Source organism: Dipodomys merriami, unplaced genomic scaffold (assembly GCF_024711535.1).
Source record: "Dipodomys merriami isolate MVZ:Mamm:240054 unplaced genomic scaffold, mDipMer1.0.p SCAF_14, whole genome shotgun sequence".
Taxonomy (NCBI): Eukaryota; Metazoa; Chordata; class Mammalia; order Rodentia; family Heteromyidae; genus Dipodomys; species Dipodomys merriami.
The window spans coordinates 26,419,835-26,435,838 of record NW_027202715.1 but is presented as its reverse complement, the minus strand read 5'-3'; the positions used below and the strand labels follow the sequence as shown (position 1 = coordinate 26,435,838).

General features: G+C 39.8%; 1 protein-coding gene across 1 annotated transcript in view; it reads right to left on the bottom strand.

The window, feature by feature from the left end:
• The window catches only part of Ccdc6 (coiled-coil domain containing 6), a 103,793-nt gene that overhangs the window by 4,902 nt on the left and 82,887 nt on the right, over positions 1 to 16,004 (bottom strand). The window contains exons 4-8 of the mRNA XM_070021052.1: positions 15,761 to 15,864; positions 13,179 to 13,339; positions 9,769 to 9,925; positions 5,339 to 5,439; positions 1,050 to 1,174 (exon numbers count right to left, since the gene is read on the bottom strand). Of these exons, the coding sequence (XP_069877153.1) occupies positions 1,050 to 1,174; positions 5,339 to 5,439; positions 9,769 to 9,925; positions 13,179 to 13,339; positions 15,761 to 15,864 (648 nt within the window). The remainder of the gene's footprint in view (positions 1 to 1,049; positions 1,175 to 5,338; positions 5,440 to 9,768; positions 9,926 to 13,178; positions 13,340 to 15,760; positions 15,865 to 16,004) is intronic.

Genomic DNA, 16,004 nt, shown 5'->3' with positions numbered 1-16,004 from the left:
CTGCATGCGTAAGGCCCTGAGTGCAATTCCTCAGCACCACATATGCAGAAAAAGCCAGAAGTGGCACTGTGGCTCAAGTGGTAGAGCATTAGCCTTGAGCTGAAGAGCTTAGGGACAGCACCCAGGCCCCACAACCGACCAAACAATAAATAAATAATTTAGGAGGACAAGAGAGTTTGTCTTTAAAGTAGTCTCGTTGGAAATAACCTTAATTTGAATTCTTTTGTCCTAATAGCTAAAAAGCTGCTCTACTTAGTTCACTGTATAGCCACCACCACCCCCCACCCCGCAAAAAAAAAACCAAACCTCTCACTTCATTTACATACAGTTCTAGAACTTGATGAACCTGTGTCCTTCTAATTCTAGGAGAGAACATTCTGAGTAAAACTAGAAACTAGGCTAACTTCAGGAACAGTAACAAGGGTCAGTAAACTGTGAAGGTACAAACGATAAGTATTTTCAGACATTATGGCAACCGACAATAATTTTTTATGGCCAAGGGCTGGCTAGAATTCAAACTACATTTCACAAAGGGCAGTTTTCACAGGAAGTGAAGATGAAGTTTTTGCCTCCTGGGAAGGAGTTTAGTTTTAACACCAGAACTTTGTGTCACACTATTTGGTAAGTCTCTGTAGTTTTAAGGTCAACTAGTGAGGGGAGAGAAGAAAGATAAATGCCTAAGAACATCAATACTAGTCTCCCCAAAAGGGCCAGCAGGCAACACCATCCCCTGTTTTCACTGTATTTGATGTTGGTATAATTTGTGGAGGGGAAGGGGAAAAGCAAATTGTTTAAAGAGGGATACAGATTGACCCACTGCAACTAGGAGATGCGAATTACAATTTAGGTGGGGGGGAGGGAGTGTAGTTGTGAAATGGGAGGGCAGGAATGGTAGGGGAAAAACAAAGGAGGCGGCAACAATGTTTGATAAGAAATGTACTCATTACCTTGCTTATGTAACTGTAACCCCTCTGTACAGTATTTTCACAATAAAAAACTTATACTTAAAAAAAGAGTAAGGTGCTGCCTCCATCCCTGCAAACACTTACTGTGATGCCATGGGACGTCCCCATGTGCTGCACATGAAGGCCTGGGGAATTGTAGTAAGACATTCCAGCTCGAGTCAGGGAAGTTGGTGGCGTGAAACCAACTGTGTGACTTGCATAGGATAGACCTGAAATACAACAACAAATGAAATAGCATGCCAAACTCAATTACCTCATACCTTAAAATGAAGAAAGTCTAAAACATGGGATGTAAAAAGTCATGCCTGGGAACAGAACAGAAAGCCCAGAAGAAAGCCATGCACATTACCACTCCCAAACACTGATCTTCAGGGGAAAGGACCATTCATGGTGTTGAGAAAACTAAGTAATCATGTGCAAAAGAACAAAATTGGATCCAAGCACAAAAGAAATCAACTCCCATTGGAGTTAAAGAGATAAGTGTGACTCGACAGCAAAAAATAAACAAAATACATTGATCACAAATTGAACAAGCAATCGGTGTATTTTAATATCTGTTGTGTCCTGAGTGCTATGGTATAAAGTTCTATGTTTTTTCTACATTAATGAAAGGTCAATAAAAATTTGTATTTAAGCCGGGCGCCGGTGGCTCATGCCTGTAATCCTAGCTACTCAGGAGGCTGAGATCTGAGGATCATGGTTCAAAGCCAGCCCAGGCAGGAAAGTCCGTGAGACTCTTATCTCAGAAAACCAGAAGTGGTGCTGTGGCTCAAGTAGCAGAGTGCTAGTCTTGAGCTGAAGAGCTGAGGGACAGCAGCTAGGCCTAAAGTTCAAGCCCCATGACTGACCCCTGGCCTCCCCAAAAAGTATTTATAAATGGGGGTGGGGAAAACATGGGCAAAGAGGGCAGGGGGTTAGCTCAAATAAACTCATGTACAACCTCATATACATATACATAAAAAAAAGTATAAAGCAGAGTATTTAGCTAGCATGTGTAAAGTCCTGTGTTTGATTGCCAACACTGCCAAAAAAACAGGAACTGAGAAAGTGACACTTAGGAGGCAGAAGCAGGGGGATTGAGAGTTCCAAGTACATACTGGGCTAAATAATAAGACTTTGTCTCATCAAAATAGTATTAAAGAAATAAAAGATCCAAATACTTAGATAGTGATTACTTCAAAGAAGACAAACATTGGTTGGAAAGCACATACTCTGCAAAGCCCATCATGAGGGAAATACAAATAAAACCACAATGAGATATTATTTCACACCTGGTGGAATGGCTATTACTTAAATAATACAGAGGTGCCACTTGGGAAAACTCTATGGAGATGCCCACAAATTTTCCCTTCTTGATATTTATCTTAAAGAATGGAAATCAGGATTTCAAAGAGTTAAACTCCAATGTTCACAGAATTTTTAGGAGGCAGAAACAGAATGCCCAAGGCTGACCAGGGCAAAAGCAGAAGACCCTATCTGTAAAACAAATAAAAAGGATTACGTGCTAGTTCATGCCTGCAATCCCAGCTATACAGCAAGCATGCTGGGATTTAAGGATCGCAGTTTAAAGTCAGTCTAGACAGAAAAGTCTGTGATACTCTATTTCCAATTCATGAGCAAAAAGTCAAGGGGACTTGAGGCATGGCTCCCATGGATCGAATGCTAGCCATGAGCAAGCAAGCTAAGTTTCAGGCCCCCAAGCACTAATCCTGAGTTCAATCCCTAACACTGACAGCCCCCTACCCCAAAAATAAGTCAAGCCTTTCTAGTTCACTTGAGATGTAGGAAAAGAATATAGAAGAAACATGTAATAACCACACACTGGTGGCTTAGATACAGATACACAAATTTCTTCCAATTAAAAACTAAAACAAACATGAAACTGGAAAATTCAGGTTTTGTTGACTTATTATGCATAGCACTGCAATACAGAAGACTAGAATAATTAGACTTCTAAATAGGAGAGAAATGGACTTTGATGGTGTCATAGACATTAGAACAGTATGAAAACATTCACAATGAGGGAAAAAGAAGGAAAGATCTATGTGTTTTTATTAACTTGAGGAAAACTAAATTGGTTATCTCTCTCCAAGCAGCTCTGCACTTGATGTAGGTCCAGTTCATGGGGGAGAATCGGTGCAATCTAAGTCCAAGTATGCAAATAGAATAGGACTTCCCTGAAGCATATTTGCTATAGTAGAAGTAATATTCCAAGCAAAGATTTGACATTTGTTTTCTTCTTTTTTCACTGAGTGCAATATTCTTTTCTAATCCATTGGAAATTGAAAGCTTCTAAAACTTCTTTAAATAAATCAAACAAGACACATTAAATTATGCTTCATATGAATCAGCACCCCATCAACTACAAAATAATCCCCCATCTTCCTGACTCCTGCCTTCCTTTTACATTGATAAATCAGAAAGCAAAAATAAAAGATCTTTATCATGATAATGAAACCTAAGTGCTACTTTGGGAAAAGGGAAAGGCAATTAGGAAGAGACTTTTAGAAACAGATTCAAGGCAAGTAGAGAAACAGATTCCGTAACACCTTTTTTTGCCAAGAACAAGGCATGATGACCATGTCATTGATCAGAAAGTTCTGTCTAACACCAGTCTAACACCAAAAAGCACATTGGCCTGACATGGACAAAAACCACCTCTTGTTGGTTACAAAGTTTACTTTTTTGGTTTTCTCTTCTAAGGAAAAAAAAAAAAAAAGAGATCACAGGAATACAGTCCCAGGTTGGATCCCAAAGTCACAAAACAAAGCCACGTCTCCCTTACACTGTATCAGTGTCAACAGCGCTGCAGTATCAGGTCCCCTTCTCAACCTGAAACACACCCCTTCTCTTAATGAAAGACAAAAATGCAGTTGCCCTAACTGAAAGCTGTGTGACTTTACAATTCCCTAGGCCGGTGCCCGTAAGGCCATACTATCGTTTACTGTAAAATTCCAACTTTATCTTCCTCCTCACCCCTATACACTTTTGCTCCAACTCTCTTTAAAACCTTTGTCAGCAAGCGCAAGAATAGGGGGGCTTGTTCTGGTCACAAGATGAGGTCTTGGCTTCTCCCTTCTTTTCCCTCTCTCCTCCACTTACCACCTGCCTCTTCCTGGTTTCCTTTCTCCCTTGCTGGCCTCCATTTATTTGCCCTCCAGCCCCAGAGTCCCATACAATGCTGGGACTAAGATGAGAACACTGGAAAATGTTTTCAGGGGAAGATATAGATAGGTGTGCTTCTCAGAACAGAAGTAAAGGAAAACTGGACAGCAGTCTATCCATGCTTGTAAGGCCAATGCCCCACTCAGCAAAGCATTGCAAGTACCAGAGGTAGAGCAGAGTGGGAAGAATTCAGAAACTGAGACACCCCCATTGCCTCTTCTTGCAGTATGACTAGGAATTAGTAAACCTCTAAGTCCCTGCTTCCTCAATCTTCATATGGGAAACATGATGCCTACCTTAATTATTCTGAGGGTAAAAATAAGATAATGTCCTTGGAAATTGTAATGCAACTCATAAAAGCTATCCTATAAGACATCTTAGAAATCCAGGCACAGATTCTGTCCATCCACTAACAGTTCGCATCAGAGACAAATCAGTCTTTTGTTTTGTTTTTGTTTTTTTTTTTAAGATACTGGACAGCTGGCACCAGTGGCTCACGCCTGTAATCCTAACTACTCAGGAGGCTGAGATCTGAGGATCATGGTTCAAAGCCAGACAGGTAGAAAAGCCTGAAAACCACCCGAAAACTAGAAGTGGGGCTGTGGCACAAAGTGGTAGAACGGTAGCTTTGAGTGAAAAAGCTGAGGGACAGCTGCCAGGCCCTGAGTTCAAGCATCATGACCGTCCCTCCCACCCCACCCCCCAAAAAAGTGCTTGAATTAAAACCCTTTCAGGTTAAAAAAGAAAACAAAAACCATTTGGGTGTAAAGAGGCAGATACAGGATAAATGAGAGTTGAACCCTGAGCAAAGTTACAATAATCTGAAAGACTAACAGCAAAATGATTGGGGAAGTATTAGTGTTTGCTAAGCAAGCACAGGCCCTGTGCTCAATCCCCAGTACCACAAAACAAACAACTGCAACAACACAAAAAACCAAACCAACCACTGAGATGGTACTAGAGTTCACAGGTTTAAAACTTTTAAAGCTAAGACCTGATCTGGATGTCTTCATAATGCTTTGTTTTGAAAGCATACAACCATTATCTCTATTTACCAGATTTTTACATGCTAGAAGGGAACCTATGCAGGTTGCCCGAGGAAATATACCAGCGGATAGAGGCAAAGCTCAGTGGTCCAGCTTAGTATGAACGAGGATTCTGGGAGGGATCCTCAGCCCTATTAATGACAATAATAAACACATACTCACCAGGTGATATAGGTCTGCTTGAACTTGGAGAAGGTGTATAAGGGATTGGGCTGGACACAGTACGAGGTCTTAATCCTTGTGCAGACATCTCATTAAAATACCTAAAAAGAGAGAGGAATGCTGAGGTTCACTTGCATTCAATAGTTAAAAGAACTCTTGGGTGTTGTACTCTTTACCTGACTTGTGGAACTACAGCCCCTCTGTACATCATTTTTATAATACCAACAAAATATTTTTTTAAAGAGAGCTTTCGGTCTATATATTATGAACCAGTTACTATATAATGTATATTGCATATCACAAAATTTCTACATCTATGCTAGCCTCCCATCAATATTTATCATTTGAGGCATACTTTATAAGTTTGGGAAATGATTAAAGAGACAAGTCCTTTAGGTATTATGGACTTAGGACAAATCTGGGGAAAGGAACTTATTGCTAGAGATATTTATATGAAAAGTTCTGCTGTTAGATTTCTGATATTATGCTGTTTAATTTTTCAATAAAATCATTGTGTGTGTGTGTGTGTGTGAGAGAGAGGGGGAGGGAGGGGGGAGGGAGGGAGGGAGGGAGGGAGGGAGGGAGGGAGGGAGGGAGGGAGGGAGGGAGGGAGGGAGGGAGGGAGCACAAGAACGCTCTTCTGGGGAAATGTCTGAAGTTCCAAGTCTTAAAGTCGAAATCCTGAGTGAATGCTAACCAGTGATACTGCAGCTAGGAGATACTTGTAACATGGACTTACATTCCTCATTCCCTGGCAGCCTGGGATAGGGAGTCCAGGATGTCTTAGCTCAAAATAGAGACCTGGTCATAGAACCATGCCTAGGATGAAGAGAAGCAGCCTGGTCTCTAGCATGCCACAGGTCATATAAAAATTTACTTCCACTATCCACATTTTAATGGCTTTGAACTGTGATTTGAAACTGAAAACTAAGTAGGCCTTCCATTATATATGTATGTATGTATGTATGTATGTATGTATGTATGTATGTATGTATGTGTATATATATGTATATATATATGTATATATATATGTATATATATTCAAGTAAAAGTCTGAAGATGCAAACGTGAACAAAGTGAATGGACCCATGTGAGAATATAACAAGAAACATGAGTAGTAAACACCTTCGTAGGTCGTGCCCAGCCACACTGTGTTGAGTCTAACTTCTTCCTGCATGTAAAAGTCATGTCAGATCTGAGAATGCTTGAGTGTGATCATCAAGAAAATCAGGATTCACTCTGTGAACCAAGTGCAGAGCTGTGACCGGGAGAAATTCCTGCTTCAGAGACTTCCTGAAAACTGTCCTTATCACACCTTGTAGCCAAACGTGTACACCAATACTTGAGGGAAGATCTCAGCCCTGATATTTAGTCAGACACCTGATACTAATAATGGCCATTTCTAGGCAAATGTATGGTACCTGAACAAAATCCCAATCCATAATGTGAGATGCATCTCAACTAAATAGCCACTTGTTATTCGGCCTACTGTCTTCTTTAAACACCAGGCAGGACCTTTCTATTCCATATCTAGGTAGGTAGCTAAGGCCACCTCTTATAGTCTTAAATATCAGATTGTTTTCTTTCTCTGTGGTACCCTAGCAGGCAGAAAAATTGCTGTTGGAGTCCTACTCTGTCTGGAATAATCTGACCTATAAAAGAAAGGTAAGTAAATCTTCTGAATGAATACTAGTCCTGGGGGTTGGGGGAGGAGAGAGGATGATTATCTGGAAGTCTGAAGTAGCTTCAGTAATTGTCACCAAAATAAGAAGAAACTGTCTGAGTACATTTTATCCCAAACTGGGGACCAGATGCTACAAATGTTAACATGGGGTCTGCTGAGTCATAATGTAGTTAATAAAGTAGTTAAAATAAGCTCCTTAGTATTCTAGTGAACATTTTTAGTCAAATCACTCGCAAAGACTTTAGAGTGGGAAACTGTCAGAAACAAATCAATAAAACTTAGAAGGATGACAATCTTCTAATACAAGCTTCTGAGGAGGAAACACATAGAGACAGTAAGAAGGATAACCTATCACTTGCTTTTGTTAATTTTTTTCTTCTTCTCATGTATAGCCTTCTATCACAGAAACTGTCTTGGCTCTGTCCACACCGAACTCTCTAAAAGCTTTGTCAGCACCTTGGATGAATCAGACAATAGAAAACTGAGTGCTGATGCATTCATTCTGCCTCATTTCAGACATGCTTTGGCATCCCAGGGCAGTGTAGCCCCGAGCAGTGCAGCTCCTCAGCAGTCCCTGGTCAGTGACACCGGCTACTCAGTCCTCAGAGAGGGTCCCCAAGGAGGCTCAAGGTCACCTGTCACACTGAGATGTGGATCACAAGAGGTGGGATCCAGGAGGAGAAATTTCCTTGATTGAAATGTGGTTCAAAGAACTGATTCCCTAACTGCAGGTTTTTCTTCTCTCTGGATTTAATGGTTATCTAGCCATCCTACTCGCAAGTGCATTGGAGAGGGAGAAATGTTGAAACCAGTTTCTCTAGTCTTCCTCTAACCAATGGAAGACTCATTTCAGCCATTCACAGTGGGGAATGAGAAGGCCTGATGCTGAGGTTCAGATTAATGTAATTAGTTTTATTTTTTAAAAGGTAGTTGCAAAAAGGCTCAGAAGTTAGCACACGTGTTAAGGCAAGTCTCCGGGATTTCAATAACCTTTCCTTGTCTCCTGCTGGTTCTTTCGGTTTATTAATGTTTCTTTCCTCCAGCTTCATTATAGCTTGCTTATGTTTGTATCAGAACACTCCCATGCTTTAAAAAGATTTAACACAGGATCTGGTTACTTCATTAATTGCAAACTCATGCTGGATAGAGTAGCTCACACCTGTAATCCTAGTAACTCAGAAGGTAGACATCAGGAGGATCTCAGCTCAAGACCAGCTTGGGGAAAAATAAAATCAGCCAAACCCTCATCTAATCCCCTCTCCCCCACCTCCACAAATAAGACAGGTAAGGTGGGAGACACATGTAACCCTCGCTATGTGGAAGCCATAGGTAGGAGGATCATAGACCAAGACTGGCCCTGGGCAAAAATATAAAACTCTTATCTGAAAAAAATAAAGCCAAATAAAGCCAACCGGTCTGGGGACATGGCTGAGCTAAAATCTAGCAGTGATTTTATTTTATTTATTTTATTTTTTTATTGTAAAGATACTATATAGAGGGCTACAGTTATATGAGTGAGGTAATGAGTACACTTCCTATTGAACATTGTTTTCCCCCTACCATCCCTTCCCTCCCTACCTTCCCCAAGGTTCTTTTTTTGATTGTGATTAAGTGATTACATAATTTCCCGAATTTCACAGTATTGTGGAATAATGATGCTCATTTAAAGTCACAAGTTCATTCTAACTTTCCTGGAGCAAATTGTCTATCACAGTCTATAACATATATCGATGTACACATGTTATACACCATACATGTGATCAGCAGCATGGGGATATTTAGTAGTGGTTCGACCAGATGAGTGGGAGTTCTTTGTTTCTTAAGTCCTGTTAGTTTTGTCATATCACCTAACATTTTGGATTTATCATCCACTTATCAGGGAGACCATGTACCGTTTGTCTCTTTGCTCTTGGCTTACCTCGCTCAACATGATTCCTTCTAGCTCCATCCATTTCCCTGCAAATGCCATTGTTTTGTCATTTCTAATGGCTGCATAATATTCCATTGTGTATAGATACCACAATTTTTGGATCCATTCATCTGTGGTGGGGCATCTGGGTTGTTTCCATATCCTAGCTATTGTGAACAGTGTTGCAATAAACATGGAGGTGCACGTGTCCTTGTATATTGGTTCCTGTTGTTCAGGGTAGATGCCTAGAAGTGGTATGACTGGGTCGTAAGGGAGGTCAATCTTTAGCTTTCTAAGGACCCTCCAGACTGCTTTCCAAAGTGGTTGTATAAGTGTACATTCCCACCAGCAGTGTAATAGGGTTCCTCTTTCTCCACATCCCCTCCAGCATTTGTCCTTGGCTGATTTGTGGATGTGGGACATTCTGACTAGGGTAAGGTGCTATCTCAGGGTTATCTTTATTTGCATTTCCTTCACCACCAGGGATGATGAACATTTCCTCATGTGTTTCTTCTAGCAGTGATTTTAAATTCTGGTAATGTAGTAATAATATTTTTTTTGTAGTAAAATATTAATAACAACAAATAAATGCAAACTCTACCTCCATTGTTTTCCCATTCACAGGCTTTTGGAATGGCATTTGTTCTCTTTCATTTTGTGTTTAGAAGGAATGTTTAATCTTCTGCACTTAAACCATCATGATTGTCTATCTCAATGTGGTGCTATATATCACTACAGAAAATGTGATGTGTTAAATAAAGCCTTCCATCTCTGCCAGACTATTTGAGTTATTTGGGTTATTTGGTTTGTTTTTACCAGGCTCAGGACTAGGCCCACCTTTCATCATCCATCTCCAGGCTGGACTCGCTCTCCGAGAGTTGTCGACATAAAGCTTCTCTTCTCTCCATTTCCCTCTGCAGTTTCCTCTGTAGCCTCAAGTTCTCTTCCCTCATGTGACGCTCCTCCTCCAGATACTGGGCCATTTTCTCTGAATCTGAAAAGCCAGAGTTCTCATTAGTCCACATTTCATGTAACTGTGTCCCTGCACTACAGTACTCGGAGACAGTCCATCTCCCTCTGTCACGCGAAGACGAGATCTGGATCTGAAGTGTATCCCCAACATCCAAGCTTTACCAATGACTTATACTTAGGGAAAAATATGAACAGGTAGTGCTGTACCACACTCACATCCCTTCTAAGTCCCTTTATGTGGGAAAATAGTGGATCATAGCTGAGTCTGCAGCTACCAGACCTCTGTTCTCTCCACTATGTAGGGAGGGAGGGTCCCTGAGATGAAGAAGTTAATTCTGCCTCCTAGGCATGGGTTTGGCTGCTTTGCCAGTCCACACACTGCAGTCACTCAGGGGCCTGTCACTGGACAGGCGAGCACACACTGTGTCTGCTGGGGAGGTACACAGAGAAGCACTGCACTGTATCTTGCGAAGCCTGAGTCTGGTGGTAAGTGAAGACTTGCACAGAGCTGACACCTTGTAGGCTGACGTTTTGCAGACTCATATACCCAGCTTCCAGGCTAGATACTAGACAATGGACCCAGGCTGCACCCCTTTCTCTTTCTCAGGAATCTGAAAAGAGGAAGTGACATGTTCTAGAAGTTCACAAGGTTCTAGAACCTCCTGGTAAGATTTCCCTCCCTTCTTGTGTTATTCTTCACAAGGTTCCATGGTTCCAACAGAAGTCAGAAGACACTTAATGCTCCCTTTCAGGTTAACCTCAGAATCTGCTGTTACAAAGTAACCACAATAGCCTTCATATAAAACTCAGCCTCAGTTTATCTTCTTTACTTTTCTCTGTCTTGATGCGTTTAGGAAAAGGAAAATTCTCATACCCTTTTCTCCTCTGAAAACCAGCTGGAAATTCAGAGTGAATCTGGGTACATATAGGAGAGTTTCTTCTAGGCTGTTATTAGCCCATAGAAATTCCAGAAAGGACGAAGGAGCTGAATGCCACACACACCTAATGCCATCAAATTAGCCTAAGTTTTAAGCAACTCTCCAGCCATGTAGCGCTTTACTAAATGATGACTTTTCATAGATATTCAATGGCTACCTAGGATACATCTTTACAGACTGTACAAAAGCTCTTACAAAACTTTATTTTAGAAATTTCAATAAAAATGCCCCAATTATTAAACACTATTATGTACACTAAACACTAAGTCCCTGGGTTGTTTTCAATACAGCTAGAAACCCTGCTGTCTAATCAAGATGCAAAGATCTCTTTAATTGAAGGCATACTAGGAAAGTATTTACAAAGTGTAAATATATATACATATATTAAAAAATATAAATATATATTGGGGGGGTTGTGGGGCCTTGAACTCTGGGCCTGGGTACTGTCCCTGTGCTCTTCAGCTTAAGGCAAGCACTCTACCTCTTGAGCCACAGTGCCAGAAAACTTCCAGTTTTCTGGTGGTTAATTGGAAATAAGAGTCTCATGAACTTTCCTGCCCAGGCTGGCTTTGAACCATGATCCTCAGATCTCAGCCTCCTGAGTAGCTAGGATTACAGGCATGAGCTTCAGCACCCAGCTCCAAAGTATAGTTTAATAGGAATGATTTAAGTGATTTCCTCCCAAATATGCACACACAAAGAATTTTTCACTTAGCTGCACAAACAGTACAAGGTGTATTTACTGACCATCAGAGTAAGCGATCTTTCTCTTCTATAAATAAATAGAAAAGCTCTATAAATAGAAAAGCTCTCCAGATCGCAAGATTCGTAAGTTTCCCCAGAATAAACAAAATGACAAAGCACTGTCATTCACATCAAAATGCCATCTGGAACTTTGGCAGAACCCCAAACTGATATTGAATCCCTAAGGACTAGTCCTGGTCACTGGTCTGTTAAAAGCTCCCTCATACATTCTAAGAGATGCTCAACTCAATCGAGAACTCTTGAGCGACAGATTCAAGTTCACATGTAGTTGGGCCTGGCAGCTGAGCAACAGCTGCATAGTTGCATCCAAGGGAGATCTAAGGATGAGCTCAGATTGATGGTATGAATGAATGAAAGTCATTAACCCCTCTTCTAAGCCAGACTGAAACCTACTGCAAGCAGCTAAGTACTACTGGCTGCTGCCTGAATTCAGCCTTTCTCCCCAAACAAAAGATACAACTGTGCCTTTGGTGGGATCTGCAGTCTTTTCAAAGATCAAGCTTTGAAAAGGAACAACAGGTGAGAATTTTTAAAAAAATTCTTCCAAAATGTCTTCTGAGAAATTTGCTTGGAACTCAAGAAGACAAACACACATGAGGAAGAAACAGGAAAAGATGACAACTCTAGAGAGAGGTGTTGTAAGTTATCTGTCTACCCAAGACTGAACACTCCTCCAAGCCGTCTAAAATAATATTTGAGAACTCTTTATTTTGCCTGTTTCCATGGAGTATATGTACTTGTTTTCAAAATAAAATCAAACACTATACAGCTTTTATAAAAGGACCTACGGCCGCTCTGCATGTATTAGTGGCAGAAAATCTGCCAGGCATAAAATGTGAACACAGAAAGGTACACAGTATGTTTGTCATGCTTCTATTTGTATAAAGGAATTTGATAGACACATACATGTTCCTAGAACTACAGGAAAAATGTATGAGTGTGAGACTCGGATGGCTGAGGGTCAGAGGGGAGAGGGAGACATATCTTCCACTGTTATTACCTATTCACAAAGAGGAATTTCAGCAGAGAAAAAGCTGGAATAGAAAAGACCCTAACAAAGTGTACGGGGAGAAGGAGGGAGCAGGGGCTAATCAAACATTTCAAAATCTTGCTCCTTTGATCTCCAACTCAACATCTTAGCCTTTTCCAAAATACGAAGAAGTACAAATTTCAAAAGCCTTTATTCTTCAAATACCACGAGCAAATGTCAGGTAAGAGTAAATTCAGTAGTAAGAAAGGTAAACACTTATTTCCCTTAATATTCCCAGAGTGCACGGAGGTGTCTGGTATTGTTCCAGAACATAGATAAGAAAATTAAAAATATTCTCGACCCTCCTGAAATTATTTGGATTATCTTCTGGAAATACTGTAAAGTGTTTGCCTTCAACTATTAGAATAGTTTTTATTTTTTTAAAAATTATATATTTCAAAATGACAGTTGAGTGCATTATCAATAATAAAGTTTGATATAAATTTAACTAATGCAAACTCACCAGTAAATAGAAGTAAACCTGTCTTATTTGGTAAGTGATGAAAAATAAAACAAAACCAATGAAAACAGAGGCTACATACGCTGCAGCTGGGCAGCTCTCAGTTGCTTCTTCAGCCGCTCCACTTCATTCTTTAAAAACCTGATGTGGCGCATCATGTTTTCTGGAGAATCGATCTCCATGGAGATATCTCTAGGTGATGGAGGAGCTGAGACAGGCTGGTCTAATTTCTCCTGCAGGATTCTTCATTGGGGGTGGGAAAAAAAAAAAAATCCAACAATGAAGAACAGTTTGCCTGTAAAACTAAACAACACTGGAGCTAGAAGAATTGTGTTTAAAAACAAGCAGCTCTTCATCCCCGGACTCTGCAAGGTTATATAACCCTCTGACCATTTATTTCCAAGCTGCTTTGAGCATCCTTAGCTGGTATCTTTCTGAGGTCAAGGCCAGTGCTTAAGTATCAACCATTACTGCAAAACCTCTATTTAACATCTGGTTCTGGTTTATATGCCTGGAACACAGAGACATTCAGAATGATCTGCTGACTAAAGGTTTAGCAGGTTGGTTTTAGGACATTGAGACAGGAAAGGAATTTTGTTTTCTTACTGCTTTTGGTTGAACTTATGAACTACTACAAATCTTTCTGCAAGATGAGTCTCATAACCTAAAATAGATAAGTAGGGAAGGGATGGGTTTCGGGGCACAGGGCGCGGTGAGAACATTGAAAAGGCTGACACTGATCAAACTGTACTGATCAAACGGCTTCAGTGAATGGCAACTCCTTTGTACAACTAAAGATAATAAAAATACAGAAAGAGAGAGGAAGGAAGGAAGGAAGGAAGGAAGGAAGGAAGGAAGGAAGGAAGGAAGGAAGGAAGGAAGGAAGGAAGGAAGGAAGGAAGAAAGGAAGGAAGGGAGGGAGGGAGGGAGGGAGGGAGGGAGGGAGGGAGGGAGGGAGGAAAAGAAAGGAAAGAAAAAGAAAAGAAAGAGGAAGAAAGAAGGAAGGAAGGAAAAAGAAAGAAGAAAGAAAGAAAGAAAGAAAGAAAGAAAGAAAGAAAGAAAGAAAGAAAGAAAGAAAGAAAGAAAGAAAAAGAAAGAAAGAAAGAAAGAAAGAAAGAAAGAAAAAGAAAGAAAGAAAGAAAGAAAGAAAGAAAGAAAGAAAGAAAGAAAGAAAGAAAGAAAGAAAGAAAGAAAAAGAAAGAAGGAAGGAAAGAAGGAAGGAAGGAAGGAAGGAAGGAAGGAGAGAAACTCAATTTCTAAATTCCTGTAAAACCAATACCAAGGCTTGGCTAACTAGATAGAGGGGCTTTTTGCTTCTGCAAACAGCAAAAGAAAAAGATTAGAAAAACAAAATAAACCAAGACTATTTGGTTAATAGTTGGTAGTAGTTTCATTTCCATTAATTATTGTTAGGTTAAAGCATATAAAAGGCTGATACCCAACAGCTTAGGTCAACTCAATTATTTGGTACTAACAGATGTCAAACTTCCAACCACACTCTTCACAAGAAGGCAAGTCTATATAATCCACTGCTATTATAAGCTCCATTGTTTCTGGAATTCATCTCATTTCTAACTTTTTTTTGAGTTTGCCCAATACCAAGTGAATTACCTCTAGGTCTACCCTTGTGGGGAAAAAAACCAAACAAACTAGAGTATGTTAAATACTGTAAACAGTTCCTATACTTACTGTATAAAATAACTTTCCATAGTTCAATTAATCTGTACTACTACAGCAAGGCAAAGATAGCTGATTTTAATTATAGCCTGAAGATTTCTTGTAGCTGTTATCATTCATTTTTACTTAAAGGTATATGATAGATATATTTGCAAATCCAGAAATAAACTCAATCTATGAATGTATACCTAAACCAAAGTAGAAGGATTTTAAATGACAAACAAAAGATCCTGGTGAAGGGAATTGAATTTTTCACATGCATGTACACACCCCTCAGACTGAACATTTTTACCAGCCCTGCCCCTCCCACCAAGTATAAAGCAGCTAAAAATAAGGGCCAGGTGGTATCCAACACAAAGAGGTTTAAGATTTGTTTGCTGTTGAGTGACATTTCAAAGCATGTTTGTCGAGTGGCATTTCACATGTTGAGTGACATTTCACATATTTAACACAAAATACCTTACTGTCTTAAATATGTGCAGGTATTCGTTTAGGATGGACTTAAAAAACAAAGTGGGTTTTCTATCAAAAATCTCATTCTTCCAAATCAAGTAAACTTTAGAAATGTGTATTAAAATGAATAGCTCAAAGAATACCCTAAGTACTTTAGAAAGCAGTGGAGAAACACAGTTCAACCAGAGGAAAAGTTGAAACTACAACACCCTTGAAAATAATTTGAAAGTGAACAATAGAACCGTGATTATTTCAGTCACTGCCTTGTAACATTGGACAACTTGAAGGTGAACAACAGTACTGAGATTAATTCAGTTACTGCCTTGTAATACCAAATGAAAACAAACTATTGGAAAAATTAGTGAACAGAACATAAAGAAATGACCAATATGGCAAATGAAAATAACGGTGTCATCCAAAATTAAATTATTATTTATGTTATTCCTGGGTCACACCCACACAATACCATACCCATACCCCCCCCACAATGATGTATGCACACATTCACACACTAAACAGCAAAACTGAACACACCTCTTTTCAGCCTCAAGTTTATCCATCCTTTTCCAGAGACGGTTAACTAGTGCTTCTTGTTCTTGTTCTAATGTATTTTCAAGGTCAATCTTCTCCCGTCTCAACTAAAGGGGGAAAAAAAGTTTTATTGAAAATGGTAGGACATGAAAACTTAGTTAAAATATTTTGATTGAACAATAAAGATGACTAAACTTGGAGCAAACCAAAGATAAAGTTCATTTCCTGGCACAGAAACACTAAATAC